The following is a 22,701-nucleotide window of genomic DNA, read 5'->3' as shown; positions in this document are numbered from 1 at the left end:
TCCACACACAGCATACTTTCTGAGGCTCCTGAACAGATGTGCAGTCCCTCCAAAGCACATACTGGGAGGGGGGGGGAAAACCTCCTTAACAGACTTAGTCATTTCTTGTGATAGCAATGATTGAAAAATTGGTTTCAGCCAACTGTCCTAATTCAGACACCCATATTCACCTCTGTGGCAGAAGAGACTCGAACTCGATGAGCTCAGGTACATGCTTCTATGTGTGTGATGTTGTTACAGGTGGGTGGTGCCGGGCAAGGCCGAGTGAATTATTTCAGCCATTTCTTAAGAGCTTGAGCACACAGAAGAAGAATTATTTTTAATTAAGTTTTTTCTGTGAATCTGTATTAAGCACCGAACTAACACATTACACAAATACTGAAGCAAAGAAAGCCTGGGCAGCAAGATGACTGGATTTTATGAAGTAGTCTGCTCACTGTATTTCACAGAATTTGAGATGTTCTCTGAGTGGTATCCTTCTCATTATAAAACACACACACGAAAATCCCCCGCCCCACTGCTTCAGTTGTAGTCCCCATGTTCTACAACAGCCTTTTAAATGCATCTTCTCAAAGGCCCATAATGGGTAGGGGAGGGGAAAGCTACCGCAATTGTTGCACCCTAAGCCAGTTGTAACTTGACAAATCAGTGTATTAGTTTTGAGTGTACTCCAGAACAACTGGAGCCTAGTAGAGTGATCTGGCTATCAAAATGCCATATCTCCTTCGCTCAGGGATGCAGCATTTGGTGCAAATTGCTTCTGCCTTCCTTCAGCTATAGTAATTTAATATGGAACTGACAGGTGCATTGATCACTTGGCCAGATCCTCTTCCAGACAGCAAACAGAAGATGGGAAAAATGCCAATCTGCCATTTTGTAACTTACATTTCTTTTTGTGTGATGAGAAATGTCACCAACTTCTGACAATCTGGTTTTATTTGAAATCCAGTAGGAAATGAGAGAAGCTAAAAGATTCTTTTGAACTGAAATTATGTTTTCCTGGCGATCTTCATGTTTGCAAAAATGTGTCCCCTTAACCAAAAGGATTTCATGCGTCATCTGATTTTCCTGTTTCACTTTCACCCCATAAACTATGAATCCCAGAGTACAAAAGCAGAGTGGACGGACAGAGCTATGACCTCAGTTTTACTTTTCTTGCAGCATTTAAACAGAGAAAATATTAAATTTTGGAATTTGTGAGAATCTAGCACTCCAGAATCCAGCAAGTTCAGTTCATACATTTACCTTTCATTTATGGAATTTGTTTGCAAAATCCTTAGGAAATTGGGAACTTGTCTATTAGCAAATTGGAAATTTGGAATGCAAGGAGGCAGCTTAAAGTTTCTTCCTGAAAAGAACTGGCAACAACCTGTTTTATAAATCTGATGGGCATGAAAGTCCAGCTGTGCACAAAAGCCCTTGGGGATTACATCACTGGCATTTCTCCTACAGAGCTTCTACTGGAAAGCAAACGCTTCTTACACCTTAGTGCTTCCCAAAACAGCCAAGAAATTTCCTCAAATGACTCACTCCTGAAAAATGTCAGGTTTGTATTGAACTTGCAGGAGCCAAACTTTCTGGGAAATTGGTAGTAGATACTGCTTCATGGCTTCAAGACCACTGGGCTAATAAGAATTCTCTACCTTTCCCCGATGGCTTTTCAGTTTATCAGGTATGAGCAAAGAAGCATGCCATTTTTGGAATTCATCCATACTTACAACAAACTTTAACAGTAAAATGGAGTCAAGTGGAGAGAATGACAACGTTGAGAAGGTTTACAGTGACAACCTTTTTGCAGTGCCTCAGCCCAGCACTTTTCTGGTTTCAGAAAGTACTGAATTTAAAAACAGCATTCTGTCACTGTCTGAAGAACAACACAAAACTTCCCTGTGCACAAATATTAACAGATATTACTGCTATGAAGCCATACTTATAAAATTAGCTTTAGAAGATAAAGGGCACAACAGTAAGTTAACAAGTTACACTTCTCTTGCAATGGAGTAAATAGGTTGTATTAATTTTTTTTAAATGCCAATATTGTACTTCCCTAGAACAATAGTGGAGACCTAGCAAAGAACTGAAACATTTATAAAATGCTAAGTTCAACTTTGTTTTATTTTCATTGTGTTTAGGGACAAATAGGGACAAATTATGATGAGAGGAAATGGGCTCAAGCTGTGCCAGGGGAGGTTTAGGTTGGAAATTAGGAAAAATTTCTTCACAGAAAGGGTGGTCAAGCATTGGAACAGGCTGCCCAGAGAGGTGGTGGAGTCATCATCCCTGAAGTGTTAAAAAAAATGGGTAGATGTGGCACTTTGGGACATGGTTTAGTCTAGTCTACCCTTGATTGGTTTAGTGTGGACTTGGTAGTGTAGGTTAATGGTTGGACTGGATGATCTTAAAGGTCTTTTCCAACCTAAACGATTCTATGATTCTATGAAATATGTATGCTCTTTATCTCATCTTTATGTAGAAATAAATAAGAGACCATATGATACAAGAAACTTCGTTTCATTCATGAAAACCTGTCCTTTGGGTTTAGAAGGCCTGGAAGATAAAAAGTAAAGTGCATCTTTACAATCTAAAGAGAAAATGAGACTTTAAAACCAGTGACTTTTCTTTCTTTATCCCCTTAGCTGACATTGAGCAATGAATAAATGAATATAAACATCAAATAACCCTAGAATGAGGATTCAAGCAGGACTGACTCTATAATGCCATACTTTCACAATCACTAAGCTGGCAGAAATTGGGACGGCTTCTGTAAAAAGTAGCCATACTTTCCTCTGCACACAAAGATTGTCTCTCATGCAATCACAATTTTGACCCTGAACAGTTCCTGGCCTTTTGCTGACCAACGCAAATGCCTACAGAGCCATGGAGCCTGAAACACAAAGCCAGAAAAGAAAAGGGAAGAGAGGGACCAACTCTTTCAACAGCAACATAGCTTAAAAGTGATTGGAAAATTACCGTACTAGTTCCACTGCCTCTTGCAATATCTATAGTGCTGTCTTAGATATCTACAACCAAAGGAGGGAAATGTCATGAAAGGTGTCTGTCTAGTAATGAAGCGTCTCGGAGACTACGTTCTCCAGGGCAACTTCTACTACACTTCATGGTGGGGGGATGCTGAGGGTGCAGATCCCCTCTGACAATATATAACTGAATGGTAGTCTTCACAGAAATGACAGAGTTAACTAATTTTTCATTTCCTACTGGAAATAATGATTCCTTATTCTTGACTTGGTACAAAAAAGGTAAGAGGAACTGCTGTTTCTGTATTTTGGTTTAAATATTTATGTGAAAGATTATATATAGACTGTTACTGATTTTGTAACTTATCATACATAAAAGCTATGATTTTCACCTTTTAAGCGTTAAGAACAATTTTTCTTGGCAGGAAAACCACGTAGCAAACAGACATGACATTTAAGAACATACTTGCCTTTCGCCTTTGTAATCTGTCACAGCCTTCAGATTATGGTAGTAAAATAAAGAAATGATAGCCAGATGGAGTTTGGTATTTATTTCTTATAGACTACATATGGAGCAAAATGGAAAATACATTGCTAAATAAATATGGATTGCTAAATTTTATCATTAACATACTGAAATAAAATGTATATTTATCTGAACAGAATCCAGATCTTAACACACATTTATACAAAAGGATTCAGTATCTCAACATGGGACTTCCCACATGTTTAACTGACAGCTTGATGTTCATGACCACCTTGCCAGAATTTAGGCAGAATTACCCCAAAACTCCTGGTCAAAAGGATTAATGAAGCAAAACTTCAATCTAGGTTATACTTTTGAGCCATGCTGTAAAAGTTAATGAATGAAAGGAGCTACCCATTTAACCCACTTATAGTCAGTGTGACTTACTTCAAAACCTTTTAGGTTTTGTCAAAATTTGACAATTTTGAATTGTCAAAACTGCACCTAAAATGTTTTTTTAAAAGCACTAGTAACAAGACCCTTGGACTGCAGTGCAGCTGGGAATGTAGTTTCCATTGACCATAGCCTTTGAATATATCTAAACAACTTTTTGTGGAAGGGATACAGTAGGAGGTGAGAAAACTCCTTAACACTTGATTCTTCTGTATCTTTGGTCATCCAACTATTCAAGAGCGCAACTAAGAGAATCACAATTTTTTGATACTTCTCTTTCTCTTGTCATCTTTGTATCTTCCAGTCATACTGTCATCCTTTGAAACTTACTCCAGTTACAAGAGTTTAGTGCAACTAGCTCTAGACCCTTCTTTTTCATATGCCATATGGCAATCATATTGCCAACACCTTACACATAAATGTTGTCTGGAATGCTGCTTAGGAAGCAAGAGTTCCCCAAACCACCCCTTCCTGTTTGAACAATTGTGGATTTTACTAAATACAAGAATGATTCTGCAAATGTAGAATAACTTAAGAAATTGCTCAGTGTGAGAAAAATTGAAAATTCCAATTCTCTCCTCCCAGTAAAATGCCAAACTCATCCCTATTAGGTGCTTTATGTTTGGGAGAGAAGTCATTTTTCCTTCCTGGCCAAACTGCTCCATTTACAATAATGGATGCAGTGCCACTTACACCAGTTGAAGGGAATGGATGGTTAAAGCACATTCCTGTAGGTGAGCGAGACATTTTTTACATCGTCTTTAAAGAAAAGAGCTGCTTTCATTTAAAAAAAAAAAAAGTATAGAATTGGATACTGTCCTAGTCAGTATTGTAACATGCACTTTTTGTGGATCCAGCAATAAGCAACTTGAGAACAGTTTAAAAAAATTAGCAATAAATCCGGAACAGCATCTACTGCCTTCCAAATATTAATGTATTTTCCCACATTTTTAAAATGGAACTGAAATAGAGAACCACTTAGAGAATTATTTAGCTACTTGATTCGAATAAAATACTGTCACTTCTGATTATGTATGCCAAGGAAAAAAAACCCAAACCACCAAACACACAATGGAATAGCAAGTCTACTGTCCACCTCAGTGTTCCACAAAATTTTTCTTCTTGTGGCTTTTATTATCCCCATTCCCAATTTTTCACATCAGTTTTAAGTTTGTTGTGATTTTTTTAAAAAAGTACGGTGTCAAATTTATTAAAAGCTTAGCTGCCTGCAAGTGGAGGGGATGTACTCAGAATCTTCCTGATGAAGCACTGAGGCACAGGATGTTTCAGGCTCATACTTTCAAGACCTTCTGTTCTTTTTTTTGTGTACATTTATCACATCCCCAAGGCAGCAGCACATTGACAGAGAAACACTGATTCAACCTAATTAACTCTGGAGATAGTTCAGTGAATTAAGGAGGGGCAGGAGGGGGGGGAAATCACTGAAAGAGCACACAGATTTCAAGAACTGCAAATATTTATGATTCAGATAAATCCTGCTGGTAAAGAAAGAATCAACAACTGTTTCTCATGCTGGCAATATATATTTATTGTCATTTGGAGATAGGTTACCATGTGTATAGCAGGTCTTCAGACTAAAAACAAATTGGGATTATGAACTCTTAGCATATGCCAGTTGGAAATTAAATGACTGAACGTAAACCTGACCTTTAGAAGATCTTCAGTTGGTCTATTTTTGTGCCCTGCCCCCCCCCCCCTTTTTTTTTTAATTAAAAGCTGAACATCTTCCCCTCCACCTCCATTTCAACCTCAGAAAAATAAATGATTATCCAAATGCAGCTTTTCCTAAGTTTTACTAATGAACTGCTGGCAATCTCAGAACATTTATATTGTTGATTCTACAACTTTAGAAGGAAGCTAACCTTTACAAACCATGTTCTTCCTCCACTTTACCTGCCTACTGAGTCCAACTTTAAGGACTAAAGCAGATTAAAAGATTTGGTTATATGAGACTACTGCGGTTACATTACTATGGTGCAAACCTTCAACATACGCACTTTGCTGTTCCAGAACAAGCTGCATCAGTGCAAGATCTGAGAGTCTGTGCAAAAGAAGCTGCAGTGCTACCAATTCTTGAAATGCTTTTCCTCTCTCTCACGTGTATTGACTAACAAACATCCTCCTCCCACCAATTTCACCAATCCCAAATACTACCCAAAAAAAGATAAAGATATTTCATGCTTTTATACAAAAAACAACGCCCCCACTAAAAAAAAAAAATCCTCCAACTCCAGTCCCCCCACCCAAAAAAAACATAGGTCAAAATGTTCCCCACCTTCCCAACCCTCTTCTAGCTTTTATATGTCACCATTAAAACAAATGCATACAACTTACTGTACAAATACGAAGCTGCAAGCATTCAAGTTACAGAACGTTCTGAAAATATTTCAAGCATAAAAAGTACACTTGATAATTGCAAAAATAAAGTTTCACTTTTTTTAAAAAACATTTTGATCAGAGCTCAAGCAAAACAAACATTGAACGATTCCTACTTCAGTTTAACTTCATAAGAACACCACCTTCAGAAGTTAAAAACAAAAAACTCAGATTTTTGGTGATAAAGTAACTGACCATGTCTTTTAATGAAGAGAAATGGTATATACAACAATGGCACAGACCTTAAGCAAGCTCAACAACATATTTCAGCCAAAAGTAAGTCTACAAGTGATCTGAGTCATTCTTAGCATCAAATGGTACCTATTACTAAGAACCATAATCCGCTAGGAACAGACATTAAGTTAGACTGGTACGAATGGAAGGAAAGATCCATGGCATCAAATAGGCTCAGTTTTTGTCACTGAACTTTTTTAGGCTAACAGTTTCACTAGTGCAAGACCATATGTTTACCTGATTAAATGAAAACTCATAAATCTCACAATTTAAGAACACTCATACAAAACTATTTTTTTCTTTTAAAAAAGTGCCACATACCATACTTTTACTAAAAAAGTTACAAACTAATGGAAGACTGTCTGCCTCCATCTCTTGTCAACAAGGAAAGGCCAAAGTGATTCTCTGATCCCAGCTCGAAATGGCGTTCTCTGACCTATTCCCAGCATCTCCAACTTGGAGCAGTCTAACTGAGCATTCCTCGGACGAAGAGCACCCACAACTGGACAATCAGTGATCTAAAAAATAAACAGAAAAAAAACCCCAACACACCAACAAGTAATCAGAAATGACAGAAAAATATTTATTCTTGTATATGCTCATTTAGAAGTTTTCCTTCACAGCTTTCTATATAGGTACATTTCCCTCCTCCCTTACAACTATTTGGGGGGGGGGGGGGGCGTTGTTTGGGGTTGGCTTTTTTTCTTTGTTTGTTTGCTTGTCTTATGGTTAACTTCATACCAACATAAGAGATGTCAGGCAGAGTAATGTGAAGTGTCTTAAATTTTTCTCACTCAATTACTGCTCGCCATTTATGCTTTACGCTTTATTCCTATTTTCACCCTATGACTATAATCACAAGGTAGAAAATGCTCTAAAATGTTGGCAGAACCATGTCTTGATTGATATACTTGAAGAGAAATAGATTTGGGCAGAAAAAATTCAGACTAACTTAGTGTTCCCCATTCTCTTTTTCTCCATGTTCCAAGCCACATTTCAGTTCCAGCCTGTACTAATTCAGAATCCTTGGAATTTAGTTTGGATATAAATAATATCTTATTTATAAGATTTTATATATAAAAATCTGTTTTTATATATATTTATTTATAAATAAATAAATTATATTCTCACAACATTACCAGTATGTCTTTAAGAGCAGTCTGTCTTTTAAGTGTCAGTAAAACTGCAGGACAAGTGTTTTAAGCAAAGTAAAAACGATTTGAAGTTCTTAAGTGCACATATTTGGAAATAAATCTGGACATTGAAAAGTTCTTACAGATTCCTACCTTCAAGTCAACATTCTGTCAATCTGTAAGCTTTTTTTAAGGACAAAAATAAAACAAAAAATATGGATTTACTTGTGACTAAGGGGAACTGTTCTGCGGAAATACCATTACACTACAGACTGCGAAACTGGTTACTGACTGACTAGGTAATTTCCGTAATTCAGCAGGTCAAAGCAGCTGCTGTTTTCTTGAGTTAGATACCAGACAGCATCCTCAGCAATACATCTGCTGTGCTAGACATACTCACACAGATCGTCCTGAAGAGCAGGCTTACTTGTATAGCTAGCATGAGACCTACTGCTTGAAACGATAAAGCACATCCATCTTTCTACAGGTTGAACAACACATGACTTACTGGTCTCAAGTGGCTGCTGGGTAGGTTGAAAGCATCTGCAATTGCACATGCCATTTCATACTTAGTCATCTGTTCATTGCCAGACCAGTGAAATGTTCCTTTTACTGATGGGTCCTACGGAAGAAACAGGAAGCACAGGTGAAAAAAAAAAGCAGCTAGCTAGCCCTCAGACTAATTCCTGTACAAGAATTGTGCAGAATAATCTTCCAGCAAGATCCTATCCTGAAAGGCATGTTACAGCACCTCACTGATGTTCTGGAAATCTCGTGCATTTTTAGAGAACACCTGACTAGGGACTGAGACTGAAAACTGCTGTTATGTATACCTGAGCTGACTTTTCACAAACAGCTTTCATTCATTCTGTGGAATTAACAGGAGGGAAAGGAGCAAGCCAGCCAACCAAGGTCAAATAGCTGGGGAGGAGGAACTTGGTGGTCCTATACTATTCATTTACTTGAAAAACAAATGCAAAAGGCACCACACACATTCTGAATGTTAAATTGCAAACCATCTACAAGTCCTATCAAAGAAATTGATCACACCACTTCCACCATATAATGCATGATCCATTTTTTTCAAAGTGGTATGTATGAAAAATAAAGGTGGTTGGTTGGTTTTGTTACCTTGCAAAGATGGTAATCTGACGGTGCTGTTAGTGAATAAACACAATAAAGCATTTAAGTCCAGTGCCTTTTTTTTGCCACCTCAGTGTTCTTAATACAATAAACAAGGGCATCTTTGAGAATTACATTCAACCACCATGGTTTTTTTTCAGTCCAAAATGGCAATTTGTAAAAGGCATATTAGAGTAAGTTAGGCATTTGCATTTCTCTCCTGTATACTACAAGACACGTGGCAATTTTCAGAAGAATCTGCCCCATCACTTCACTCGCTTTTGTTTCACATATCAAAATAGCCACACACTGTCATGTAAAGATAGTATACTGTTACAGCTAGTTCTTTCCTCCCTCCCAGCGTTCCAGAAATGCAAAGAATAATGCAGGTTATATGCAGTTCTCAGTTGTTCAGAAACAAAGCCAAGAACTGGAACTCTTTTTACCTTGAAGAGGCTTGTTTCTTTAAATTCTTACCAGCATTCTCTTCTCTGCTAGTTGTCTGCAAACAGCTGCTACATCCTTGACATTAGTGGGAAATCTTTGTTGCCAGTGGTCCATGTTGGCAGATTTATTACTGAACTGCACTTTATCAAACATAACAGTCACAGCACTTTCCTCCAGTCTTTCTACCTCTCCATACAAGACAGGAATCCTAAGTACTGCAGCATCTAAAAGAAAGAATATTTTAACAAGTATTAACATTGTTATGAATAGGTATGAATCCTGTAGCATAACTTGAAAAGTGTTTTGGAAGTGTTAAGAAATACGTTGGTGATATTAAGCATCTATAAATCACAAAGAAAATGCAATTAATATGTTTGCACTCAGAATATCATTTTAATTATATAAAGTGAAAGAGTTTATAAACATTAAGTTTATATAAACCTATTTCCATTTACACCATTGATTTCTATGAAGGTAACAAGCTTTCTTTTTTCTCTTGCAATGTTAATGAAGGCCTGTTTGGATTAGAACAAAAATTTAAAAAAATAAAAAAAACCCAACTACACTATGCAGTTACTCCAGCACTCACCATCCTCCCTGGGTAAGAGCAAGAACAAAAATCCCCAATCACAAATCACCATATTCAGGCATCAATTACAAAGATTTTTCGCCCAGCATGCAGAAGCCTCCTGCATAAAGGAGGGATATTATTTACCAGAAAGAGACACGAACCTTGGAATGAATAAAAAGCTTGGCAAATAAGGAATAGGTTCACAGAATACAGTAGTAAACAATATTAGATTTCAAGATCACAATTTGAGAAATTAAACCAACAGTAAACAAGTGCAAAGAGAAGGATATTTTATGATGGAATACATCGTACTAGTCTTATCTCAGTCATGGAGACTCAAAAAGCCTCTTTGAGGGAAATCCAAGGCGGCTATGACAAATTCATTAAAAGTAATACAAATATTTTTACTTAAAAAAAATAAAATCAGTCCTGAAATCAGAAGTGGAAATCCCCAAATCATTGCAATTCTTAAAGATTTGTAGGAAAATGCTATAGCTATTAGAAAGACAAAAAGAAAAAGCTAACACAAAAATTCTTCTCACAGAAAAACAAACCTAAAGGACTTGCAGAAGAAAAACAAATACAATAAAAACCACAACATGACACTGATTTCCTGCTGCTCTAAATACAGTTATTTGGTCACTCAGCAAATATGTTCTTCCTCTCTTTAAATACTGCTAAAAATAGCTCTTTTTTTAGTATCTTTAGAAGTATTAATCATTTGAGAAAAAGACTGCCTGCCTTCCTTTTGTTTGCAGGGAGCTATCTTGGAGAGCATCATCTTCATTACCAATGGTTCTGAAGACCTACTGAAACTTTTTTGGTTTAGAAACATGAGTACTAAATATAACTCGTATCCTCTCCTAACCAAAGTAAAATAATATTTTAAAAAATACACAAACCCCCAAACTATTAGTGGAGATTATTGCACTATACAACAGAAACAGACAGGGAAGTTCTTCACACAACTACAGACATTTGACAGACTGAATTCTACCTATACAATATTAGCAAATGAGTGGTTGGAAGACTAATACGTGTAAAATATTTATATTTGTATGAAACAATGGAATCGATGTTTTCAAGCATCTTACTCAGCACCATCTCAAAATTCCTTCTGCTAGTAATACCACTGCTGCACCCCACTACTGCCTGACAGAACATGCTCAAAAAGGTTACAAAACAAAACTGAAGTGCTGAGCTGGGGGAAGGATCTAGCAAGATACCCACACGTACTTCAATTTGGTGCAGCCTTACTTTCATTACCAGTATAGAAGAGGGTGCACACAGCATCACAGTCAAATTCAGAGGTGATATTTAAGTAAGAGGTGGAGTGAATAACTTTTTATTTAAATTGATTTTTATTTAAATAAGACTTTTCCTATCAAAGTATTTTTTAGAAAGTCTATTTCTTACTAGTAATGACAAACATATATTAAGGCCTATCATTTTCAAATCTAGTATATATTTACTTACTGAAAGACCATCACGCTAATTTATCAATTGTTCAATTCTCTGGTTAGGCAGACCAGAACCACAGTGCAAGTATCATACTGATATCAGAGGCCTCTTCTGCAAGTGCAGTGAGATTATTTTCTTCAAATTCTTTGGGAAATAGAAGTGCTTCTTTCCTTATAATCTGTGAATGGAACCTGACAGCATACTAACTAGAAACAACCAAACCTCTCTTTTGTACAAGAAATCAGTTTCAAATGCAAGGGAACATATTCGGTCCCAAGCTTTTTTCCTTTATTGAGTAGAATTTTTGAAATTATGTTTTTATATTTTGAGTGCCAATTTTAATGAAGAAAACATTTAAATAAAAAATAAAAAAAATTATTTGCTTAAAACCAGAACTATGTTACTAGCCCTTTAGAAAGTGTGACAAAGCAGGAATCCGATGTGTGTGGTAAGCTGGGTGGGTAAAAATAAAATGGATGTCCTGATGTTTTATGTAACGAGAGTGAAACAGGAGATCAGCAAGAAAACCAAGAGTAACAACAAAAGCCTATGTTGATTTTATCTGCATTATTATTGACTCGCAAGTCTGTTTTTGCCTTTAAGTAAACATACATTTAGGACAGCTGCAATGCATCCCCCCAGATAACAGCAGCTATATATCAACTGTGGTAAAGCTTGTGCCAGTACAATAGATTGATGATGTATTTTATCTTTCCTTAGGAATAGTTGATTCACAGTAGACAAAGGCTTGTGAATGTCCATCAGCAGAGACTAGTAACAAACGAAGATCGGCAACAAGTAAGAAATAAAGCTTTAGTCAACCTATAAGCAATAGGAATTGTTTTTGAGCAAGGAGACTGACTCCTAATCACATTCTTTTCTAAATCTCGTTTCCATGGATTTGCAACTTTACCACTGACTTGAGTCTACTAAGCTAACATACAACTAAAAGAACAGAAAGCCTCTATTAAAAATGTGTGGGTGTATTCTTACCTTCATTATTTTCCAGGACTGCCTTTTCACCCTCCAGTTTGGTTTTACCGTATAAATTCAGGGGATTTGGTACATCAGTCTCTTTATACGGAGGGCTTGTTCCATCAAATACGTAGTCTGTACTAATGTAGATCAGAAACGCTCCAACTCCAGCTAGGAAGAAAATGTTTATACATAGCCTATTTTAATTCATGCCTTGCTTGAAACCCCAATAAACATTTAAACAAATCTCCAAAAGACCTCATCTTCTAGCCCCATTCATTCCCACTGCTTTGTCTGTTCACTGATCCTTCACACAGACATGCATGCTACCCTTACAGAAAATGGATCGACTGCACACTGATTGCAGAAATGACATTCAGCACTTTGAGTAACTTATTCGTATTTATGGTCCTGTATAAATAAATGCTGTATTTTAACAAGAAACCAAATCCACTAGATGGTCTCCTTACCTGCCTCTTTTGCCAAGTTCCCTGAAGCAGCCACATTGAGCTGAGAAGCAGCATCTGGTTGACTTTCTACAACATCTGGCCTTCTCTCAGCAGCACAATGCACTATAACATGAGGCTGGAAATTAAAGACTAATTTTAAACAACAAACATTGTCAAGAGATTGCAGTTGCAACCTAACTCTAGCGATGAACTCCCTCAGGCAAAAAGGCATTTCACTAACTTGTGAGAAGTAATAAAATAGTATTATTTTTAATCATAGCATTCCAAGGAGCATGTTTTCCTTAGGAAGTAAAATAGAACCAATGCTGCTTCAAGATTTCATATTAGAATACCAAAAAATTGAACATTAATTTTGCAATTATGATCTTCAGTAGCTTCGATTTTACAGCAAGACTGAAGTTGTTTTTTTTTCTTTTCAACTCAGTATAATAATATAAAATATAATAATAATTCTCTCTCACACACGTAACAGTACTTAAAAAAACCATTAGCCAAACTATTTTTAGATAAGCCACTTACACATGGCTTATATGACATATGCAGACTATTAAGAAGATATTTAAAGCCATTTTATAGAATGGCACCCTGCATGAAGTAGTTCAGGTTTTATATATTCCCCTTGCAAATCAGATTGAAAAGCCAGTGAACTTCTTACTGCGCCGCACGGTAGCCAAGCAGTTACTGCTATTGTATTCAAGTATTATTCAACTTTGAAAGAACCACCTCATATTACCGTCAATAACTCACACATTTTTTTCTTTCAAATATCAATACAAGTGCGCTGACATGTACATCTGTTACCTGCAGTCTGTCTATGGTGATGATAGCAAAGTTCAGAACTATCTGTATCTATAGAGCAAACCTACACTTCCAGATGTGGCAGAAAAGGCAGCCATATAACTTTTCAGAGCTCTGCCAAAGCATTAGCCCCACTAAAGCCACATGAACCCAGTATCAGAACAGCACCGTCAGCTGATTACTAGATGTATAAAGTACCCCATCCATATACTTCATACTCCAGAAACTTACCTGAAACTCATGGATAATGTCATGAACTGCAATAGAGTCCAGAAGATTAATCTGTTCAAATCTGGGCTGAGCTCTCCTGTATCCACAGCCAACTGCATTCCAGTTATTTTCATTAAATTCTTTAAACACAGCTCTGCCAAGAAGTCCCGTCGCACCAGTAATCAAAACTCGCCTACTAGGAATATCAACATCTTCCTAGGGAAATGAGAACAGGAAAAGTTTTCTTTATACTGTTATTTATTGCTGTTTTTTCTTAAAAAGTATGCAAGGCTACAGTCAGTGCTACTGTATTAAACAGCTTTCCTTGCCACAGAAGAGTTTTGGAGTGTCTCACGGAACACAAACATCTGGGAGCACCAATACTATACCCAGTTAAGTATTTACACATTTTAAGATACCGAAAACAAAACTTAAATGGGAAACTCATTTACTTCTACAAGAAGAGAAAACAAACCAAACAACTAATGAAGACAGACTTTTAAGGTCATTCAAAATCTGTTAACTTTGTGCTGAAAGGATGGAGATAACTTCTTTTGAAAATGGACCCAACATTTTTTAAGATTTAGGGTCCGCATCCTGCAACAAACGATTTTGGATAGACTGTGCCTGTTACAGGCTGCAGCGATACCATACAACTCACTATGGGCCTACCTACAATGACCGTGAGAATCAAAGACTTGAATTTTATTATTAAATAGAACAGTAACTCATCATTATTCAACGCACTAATAATAAGTAAAACCAAGATACAGCACTCTCTTCTCAGTTTTAAAAAACACATCTGAAAGTGATTTGATAATTTTAACTCTCAATCTATACAACATACTAAAGCTTTATTCCAGCTACCACACATTTCAGTACTTGAGACAGTTGTGTGCATCAGTTCACACAAAGTTCATTCCTCTCCACCACTCACTAGACCATCAAGTTTTCAAGACAGCAAACATAAGATTCATGTCTGTTTGTCTGTCTGTACAATCTTTATTTTCCTTTCATGCTTTCCCTCTGCATGTATCATGGAACAAGAGCCTGCTAAAAACAAAAATAAAAGCGTATGTTTACATGGCAGTACAGAACAAAATTTCAGGTGTGCAGAATCCATAAATCTTGGATTTCCTGACCACTTTATACACAAGGACAGTTTACGGTAACTGATTATAATTTTGTAAATGCTCTCTACTATGCAATGCAAATAGCCCAGTCACTTCAGAGCATTCTTACATTTTCAGCATTCTAACAGACTACTGCTGACTGCACCATAGGAAGCAACAGAAATCGCTTCCAAATTACTGTCTTTCACCCTTGTCCTGGTTTCAGCTGGGATAGAGTTAATTTTCTTCCTAGTAGCAGGCACAGTGCTGTGTTTTGGATTTAGGATGAGAAGAATGTTGATAACACACTGATGTTTTTAGTTGGTGCTAAGTACTGCTTATGCTAGTCAAGGACTTTTCAGCTTCCCATGCTCTGCCAGGGGCACAAGAAACTGGGAGGGGGCACAGCCAGAATAGTTGATCCAAACTGCCCAAAGGGCTATTCCATACCATATGACGTCATGCTCAGTATATAAACTGGGGGGGGGTTGGCCGGGGGGCAGCGATCGCTGCTCGGGAACTGGCTGGGTATCGGTCGTCGGGTGGTGAGCAATTGCATTGTGCATCACTTGCTTTGTATATTATTATTATTATTTTATTGTTACTATTATCATTACTATTTTACTTTATTTCAATTATTAAACTGTTGTTATCTCAACCCAGGAGTGTTTCTCTCTCTTACTCCACTGATTCTCTCCCCCATCCCATCGGGGCAGGGGGAGTGAGCAAGCAGCTGCGTGGTGCTTAGTTGCTGGCTGGGACTAAACCACGACAACCCTTAAAGTTAAAAAGCTTTTGTTCCATAAGGGTATATGCAGAGGTCCATTACGGAAACAGCCTATACTAAAACAATTGCTTAAAGTTCCCAGCACACTGCATGCGTTTTCCTCAACTCTAAATCTTCACGCAAAGGATGACTTATTCCCATCAGTACTGGATGAAAATCAATGATTTATAGCTGGACAATTTCCTGAAAATGACAAACTACAGCAAGTGGTATTTTAAAAAGTTACCTTCGTCTTCACAATCAATTTGACCTCAGAATACAAGTTTATTTACAATTTTTTAAGGCTGCCCATGTTTCTCTGAAAAGCATAAGCAAGCAAGCATCGTTTTCCTTTTTTGTTATGTACTTTTTATCTCAACCAAGTCTGGATAGAGAGTCATAGGACAGATTAGCAGCGCTTCTATAGCCAGAGGGTACCTTGCAGCAAAGACCTGCTGCAGAAAAGGCTGAAAGGTTCTCTAAAAATGTCACAGAATATCTTCAATAAGCAGAAAGTGGCCAACACAAAAGCATACATCATTTGTAAAACCCGATGTTTTTAAGCATCATTCATCTGTTTATTCAACATATCATAAAGAGGATGTTACATTAGCAGCACAGCTTAAACTGAACACAGTCTTTACCAAACTTTTACCAAGTACAGTTTGCATTCTGTTCCTCTTGTCTGCAAGTCTAATTGATTTTAGTCACTTGTTTCTGAGAAACCAAGTGATAGATGTTTCCCCTAAATTCAACACAAAGTGACTACCAGTTGAAACATATTTCACCTTGCCAGAAGTTAAACATTCTAGTAATACAAAACCTGCACAGATTAACTCTTTCCCTATACGTTGCCTTGCTCCTTCACAGAACATCACCCAGCTGCAACAGCATTTCTGTCTCAGAAGCTACAGACAACGGAAATTCTAAGTCCAAAGGACCTCTGAGGTTTAGGGTTCCCACCGCTGCTGTTTGCAGGTGCTCTCACAGGCTTGCAGAAGCTACTGCTGTGGCCTCACAGCTGTCCACACTCAGACAAGTGAATACATATTAACAGTACACACCTCAGTGTAGCAACCAGATCATCCTTAAGAGTTAGCAAAGCTAAAAATGTAATTGCTGTTACTCGCTTTGTCTTGCAAGGAATTAATCACAGTCCTCTAGAAAAGAAGATGGCAAAAACCTGTATCTACTATCTAGTAGCAGCAGTTATTTAACAGAAACCATGTATAGTGTAGCATCTTCTGACTTTTGTTAGTTTACCTATTTTTTTCTTTAATATAGCTAGAGTATTAATAACGTAATGCAACTAAAAGATGAGACTGCTCTCAACTGTCATCCTAACTAGCTAGAAAGTACACTAGAACTTGCAGTGATTTTATAGACAGTTATTGTAAGCAAAGAATACAAAACATTCTAGAATTCAAATGTTATCCTTTTGCCTGCAAGTTTTATAGGCTTAAATACAAGTTCTTGTGCAGATTAGCCTATCTGCTAACAAACTTTTTACATGTGTTTCTTCAACTAAGATGCAATCACATTCAGAGTCATCAAATGTGCAAAAAGTTCTCTTAGCAACTAATTTTGAATACTACTACTTAAAGGCACAATTTTGAGCTTTGCATAAAACATCCAATTTAGTTTTGCTTTATCTGATGTTCAATATTCATTAAGAATTAACACAATGTACAAGCAACAGCACTGTAAGATTAAAAAGTAGCACTTATGAGACCCAAGTAGATGCTACCAAAATACAAAGGATATAATTTACAGAAAAAGTACAATGTGATGCATTTCAAGCTGAAACCCAAGACACAAAAGTACTTTTTAAGCTGTATATAAAATCAGAATTTGACAACATCACGAGGAACTCAAAACTACCAATTGTAAGGAACGCCCACTAAAAACGGAAGCTACTGGGCTAACACAGATTTGCAAAAGAATACGATGATAAAAAAGTCACTACGGGGAAGTCACTACAAGACTGAGCTCTTCATTCAGTTCTGACATCGCTTACAGCAGCGAAAAGCAAAACGCAAACCAACAGGCTTTCTTAAAATCCCAAACTGCCAAGCGAATACATACGATAGACAAAAAGTTGTGCATTTAACTTCCATATCAAACACAACCGCAGGAGTTAAAGGCCACACCTGTTGAACATTGTTGATCATAAAACAGAACAACAGAAAACAACAAGCCTACGGAAGTAATCACATGCGGAATTACCGCAGTGTTCCCTGGTACGGACAAAACTTTCTCTGTGAAAGGGCGGCTAAGATAAGGCGGTTGAACAGACGCTACTTCCTGCTACGAAACGAAAATATCGTTACGGTAACTAGCGCAGAGGTACTGTACGGAGATGCAAAAGCATTCAAATATCTGGCGCTCGCGGGCGATCCCCAACGGGGCCCAAAGGTAGCCCGACCAACTTAAAGAGGAAGCCGGCAGCGCCCGAGCGCCGGCGGACGCGCTTCGCCCTGCGCCGAGGCGGCGGCGCGGGAGGCCGAGGCGCCGCAGCGGCCCCGCACTGCGCCTCAGCGCTTCGCCGCCAGCCCCGCGGGACGCGGCCCCGCTCGCCGGCACCCCCGGCACCCCCGGCAGGGGCGGCCCGGCCGCCGGCGCTCCCCGAGGCCCTGCGAGGGGGGAGCGGCCCACCCGCCGCGGGGAGCCGGGAGCCCCCCGCCAGCCGGCGTTGCGCACCCGGAGCGAACCGCCCCACCGCGGGCTGCCGGCGCCGCCGCCCACCTCCACCAGCTCGCAGCGCCCCGGCACGAAGCGGATCTTGAGCTCCTTCTCCCGGCCCACCATGGCGGCGGCGCGGGCGCCGGCGGGCCCGGGGCCTCCTCCTGCTCCGCCGCCCGCCGAGCTCGCCTGGCGCTGCGGGAGGGCGGACGTGCCGTGCGCCGCGCGCCAGGGCGCGCCCTCATTGGGCCGCGGCGACGCGGCCGCCGCAGGCGCCTCCCGCCGCCGCGCGCTCATTGGCTGAGAAGCGACCGGGGGGCGGGGTCCGAGCGGGGCTTTAAAGGGGCGGCCCGCGGGCACGAGACAGGCGGCGCCGCATGCGCCACGGGGCCTGCGCGGGCGGGGCCGGGCGCGGGCCTGGGCCTGGTCCCCCTGCGCGGCGGGAGCGGCCCTCGGCCCCAGAGCAGCGGGGGGGAGGCCGATCGGCGCCGCGAGCCTGAAAATAACCCTCTACGACCCCTTGTGCGAGTTAGAAGTAATAAAACCCCATGCAGCAGCCTTTTATATAAAACACGTGAGCGACGCAGTATGCTCTAGCACAGACATAGTGCCAGGCCTAGCCCCCTCCCTCTGCAGGAACAAATTTCAAATTATAGTCTGAACAGGTCTTAGGTTTTTTTTTTTAGAAAACCAGTCCAGATGCCAATTACTAATTTTCACTTCCTCGCGGGAGGGAGGGGAATAAGTCACCCTTCGCCCAAAGACTTGCAACGTTTCACAAGCGCGCAGTGGCCGGAGCATGACCGCACCACGAGCACACGGGCTGGCCTCACCGCCGGCCGCGTGTTAACACGTTCACATTGCTTCAAAGAGTAATCAAAGTTATTCTAGCAATTACATCTCTTGCAAAGTTTTAATGGTGCCAAGTTTGCAGACTGAAAGCATGAGCTTTCCTTTGTATAAAATGACAGGCAAAACTTCAGAATTAGACCATGAGAGGAAATGGGCTCAAGCTGCATCAGGGGAGGTTTAGGTTGGAAATTAGGAAAAATTTCTTTACAGAAAGGGTGGTCAAGAATTGGAACAGGCTGCCCAGAGAGGTGGTGGAGTCACCATCCCTGGAAGTGTTCAAAAACCAGGTAGCTGTGGCACTCTGGGACATGGTTTAGTCTAGTCTAGCCTTGATTGGCTTAGAGTAGACTTGGTAGTGTAGGTTAATGGTTGGACTGGATGATCTTAAAGGTCTTTTCCAACCTAAACGATTCTATGATTCTATTCTATGATCCCTTATTTGGCTGCTAAGAGATATCATTAATATAGCTCTGGTGCATGTTCAACAGAAACTATTTCATTTTCCTTTTTGAATGGTGGAAATAACGCATTTTCAAATTGCCTTTATCCGTAGCTTTATATAAAAGCAACTGGAAAATCCCACTGAGAAGGTGGGGTTGCCTTTGAGAAAGCAATCACTGCTTTTAGTACTCATCCTATATACAGAATTTTATGCTTACAAGATGACAAAGTTGTTTTTTTTAATGCAAGCCTTTGAAGTAACATTAACCTGTATGCAAAGCTTTTTACTGCGATACTTCTGACCCACACAAAGGCAACAGCTGCGTGCCTAACATTGTTTTCAACAATAGGACTAAAGTTAAGTAGATGCGTAAGAATTAGCAGCCAAGACTTATTTTAGCTACATTCACACTTACATCTTCACCCAATAAATTTATTTCAGCTTCACTCAATTAAAACAGTATTTAATTGGTAGTCAAGGGAGAAAACCAGCTGATACTACAGGAATTAACACACAGTTAACAAGAAATCAGAAAGTCTACTGCAAATTGAACGGAATCACATTGTAAATGACCCTTGCTTATGACAAACAACTGACATCTACAGGACAAAAAATATACATACATAAACCACTTTAGCCAGTTAATGCTTTCTTGGAATGCAGATGCCCTATTTTTCCTTGTAATAAGCTATGAAGATTTAATTTCCTTCCATTAGTCTTAGAATTCTATTAAACATCTCAGAAATTCATAACTTGAAATTCAGAAGAAAAAATCTACAAAAAACCCACCTGCTCAGCAGCACTAAGGCAACAACTCCCCGTACACCTAATGCCACACCCTCTCCTCCCCACACAGAGCGAGAGCTCACCGTACATCTTAAAAACAAGGAAGTGGAAATAGGAGTTTTGCCTTCCAGGCTTAGAGCAAGAGGAAAATAAGGAAAGCGTTAACACGGGAGTCTCAAGCTAGAACCATAAATTGGCCTGTAAAATATCTTTGCATTTTTGTCACCAGTGTAAGTTACAAAAACTACATGTAATTTATCTTCATAACAGAATATGGTCTCTTTTTTCCTTAAATATTTGCATTAAATTCAGCAGCATTCTAGCTTATATTTTCAATTTCTTATTATCATTACATTCACTTTGTAAAACACTGATTTCATGGAATAGATAAACAAAAATTTTATTATAGTCCATATCATAATCATTTAAGCACAACACATCACTGGCTGACTAAACGCACAACTCATTAACATTTCGGACTGTAATATTGCAGAGACTAAAGCGTAACTGAGTCTCTCTCTCTCCCCTGTTCCCTTTTCCCCAGATTCTGTAATCAAAGTGTGGCAGCAATCTATTAATGCAAATATCCAAAGCCTTACCTGCTCCATTTCCACCAGCATTTTAGGCATTGCTTCGAACTATAGAAGGAATTTTCAGTCTAGGAAATTATTGCAGTTCAACTGCGCATTTGTCCCTTTGTCTGCTTTTGCCTGCAGAGAGCACATGGACTGGAAGAAGCAATAGCTCAGTTGACCTTTGAAACCAAAACGCTAATCCAAGCCCTATATCACGTGTGGCTCTGAATCCTGTTAAGCTGTTGGTTTATTCCCAGTGGTACCATTTAAGCAGCTCAGTATGAACTTAAATTTTTGCTTCATAACAGCCCGCATGAGCAAGTGCAGCCATTGTGTATGAAATTTATTCAAAGCACTGGCACAGAGTCTTATGCAGTTTTCCTTTTATAGGAAACAGGAGAAGGGCTCTAATTAGGTCAGCCAGGTTGAGGATTCTAGCAGCTCTTCATTTTACATTTAAACTAAGTACGACCCAGATCTTGCTACAATACAGTGAGGTGGACAATCAGAGAAGTTATTAAATTATGTATTTTTTTCAATAAAAAAAAGTATGTCCCACAACATGAAAGCAATTGATTCCTGCAGTGAATACTTCAGTCAGCTGAGCTACCAGTATCAAGGTTTGTTTTTAATACATATTTCCTATGTGCATGAAACTGGCAAAACCACTTAGATCGAAGTTGACACAAAGCACTCAAAATTTCCCCTTTACTTCCACTCTTTGCTTCTCTCCCCAGTCTGCTGTACATTATTTACCTATATTTTAAAGGTAACACAAAAATCAACATTGCTGTAAGGCTAGCATAGTTATTTGCAAGAGTTTCCCTATTCTTTTTGTCAATATAGGCATGTACCCGATAGTCTCAAAAGGATTTAAAATGACACCTAGGCAAAAGTGCCACTTAAGCTAGAAAGTTTTAAGAATTAAGGTTGTATGAAAAAAAGTATGTAGCCATCATAAAAGCATAGTCCTGTGACATATGCAGTATTTTGCTTCACTTGGTATCCTTTCAGCCTTTGACAAACTTTTGCTAATTTGATACAGGACATACCAAACACCAAACAGGATGTTCAGTTAAAAATGGACCCTAACTCAGTATCCCCATTTCCATGTTTGAGTTTTGTGGAACCTTTGTTAACATTCACTTGCCCTAATCTCCCTTGAAATAAAAAGCTCATTTACATTTTAAAAAACACATTAAAATCAGGATATCTTTCATTTTTTGGCATGAAGGCTTTTCATCAGACATTCGCATTCTGATTAATGAACGGTGATTTTAACTTAAAAATCCCCATATGAATAGAACAGCACAGAAAGTACAACTTTCAGCAACACTGCATGAAAGATGAATGCCATCTTATGAGATAAACTCCAGTATAATAGCTGCAGAGTGTAACTTCCATTTTCGGTTGTTTACATATTTCCCCCACCACCCCACTGCTCTTTCCCCTGCTGCTCACTAGATGGAGTTTGGTTTAACCAACTGCTCATTTCACATCCACCAACTACTGGATATACAGGCTGTGTAACATCGGCATTTCTAGTATGATCATGTTCTCATCAAATGAGTCAGACTAACACACATTTCTTCTACAGTTTTCTTTTGCCCCATTTACATCTTTCAGACAAAACATTTATCTTTTTCTCCACAAGGAGAGATAACTCCAGTATTAAATTCTTTCAGCAACTTCCTTATTAAAACATGTCTCAACACTTCAGGCAAACTGCTAAATGAACACTAAGTATTTCTCAGTTCAAACACTTGAAGTTAAT

At 38.9% G+C, this 22,701-nt stretch overlaps 1 protein-coding gene across 3 annotated transcripts; it reads right to left on the bottom strand.

Annotated features, from left to right (window-relative positions):
* Window positions 1–4,648: 4,648 nt before the first annotated feature.
* MAT2B (methionine adenosyltransferase 2 non-catalytic beta subunit) lies at window positions 4,649–20,981 on the bottom strand. Of its 3 annotated transcripts, none has more exons than XM_075715263.1 (7): window positions 18,336–18,411; window positions 13,734–13,928; window positions 12,705–12,819; window positions 12,253–12,405; window positions 9,258–9,451; window positions 8,167–8,280; window positions 4,649–7,043 (listed from the first exon to the last, which is right to left on the bottom strand). In XM_075715263.1, exons 1-7 carry the CDS (start codon window positions 18,396–18,398, stop codon window positions 6,873–6,875), a joined length of 1,005 nt encoding a protein of 334 aa, XP_075571378.1. In that variant the 5' UTR covers window positions 18,399–18,411; the 3' UTR covers window positions 4,649–6,872. The 3 variants fall into 3 exon arrangements, with proteins under 3 accessions (XP_075571378.1, XP_075571380.1, XP_075571379.1); XM_075715264.1 differs by lacking the exon at window positions 18,336–18,411 and adding an exon at window positions 20,952–20,981 and having other exon boundaries at window positions 4,650–7,043; XM_075715265.1 differs by lacking the exon at window positions 12,253–12,405.
* Window positions 20,982–22,701: the final 1,720 nt, after the last annotated feature.

This window comes from Pelecanus crispus, chromosome 8, assembly GCF_030463565.1.
Source record: "Pelecanus crispus isolate bPelCri1 chromosome 8, bPelCri1.pri, whole genome shotgun sequence".
Taxonomy (NCBI): Eukaryota; Metazoa; Chordata; class Aves; order Pelecaniformes; family Pelecanidae; genus Pelecanus; species Pelecanus crispus.
This window is presented reverse-complemented; position numbering and strand designations above follow the sequence as displayed.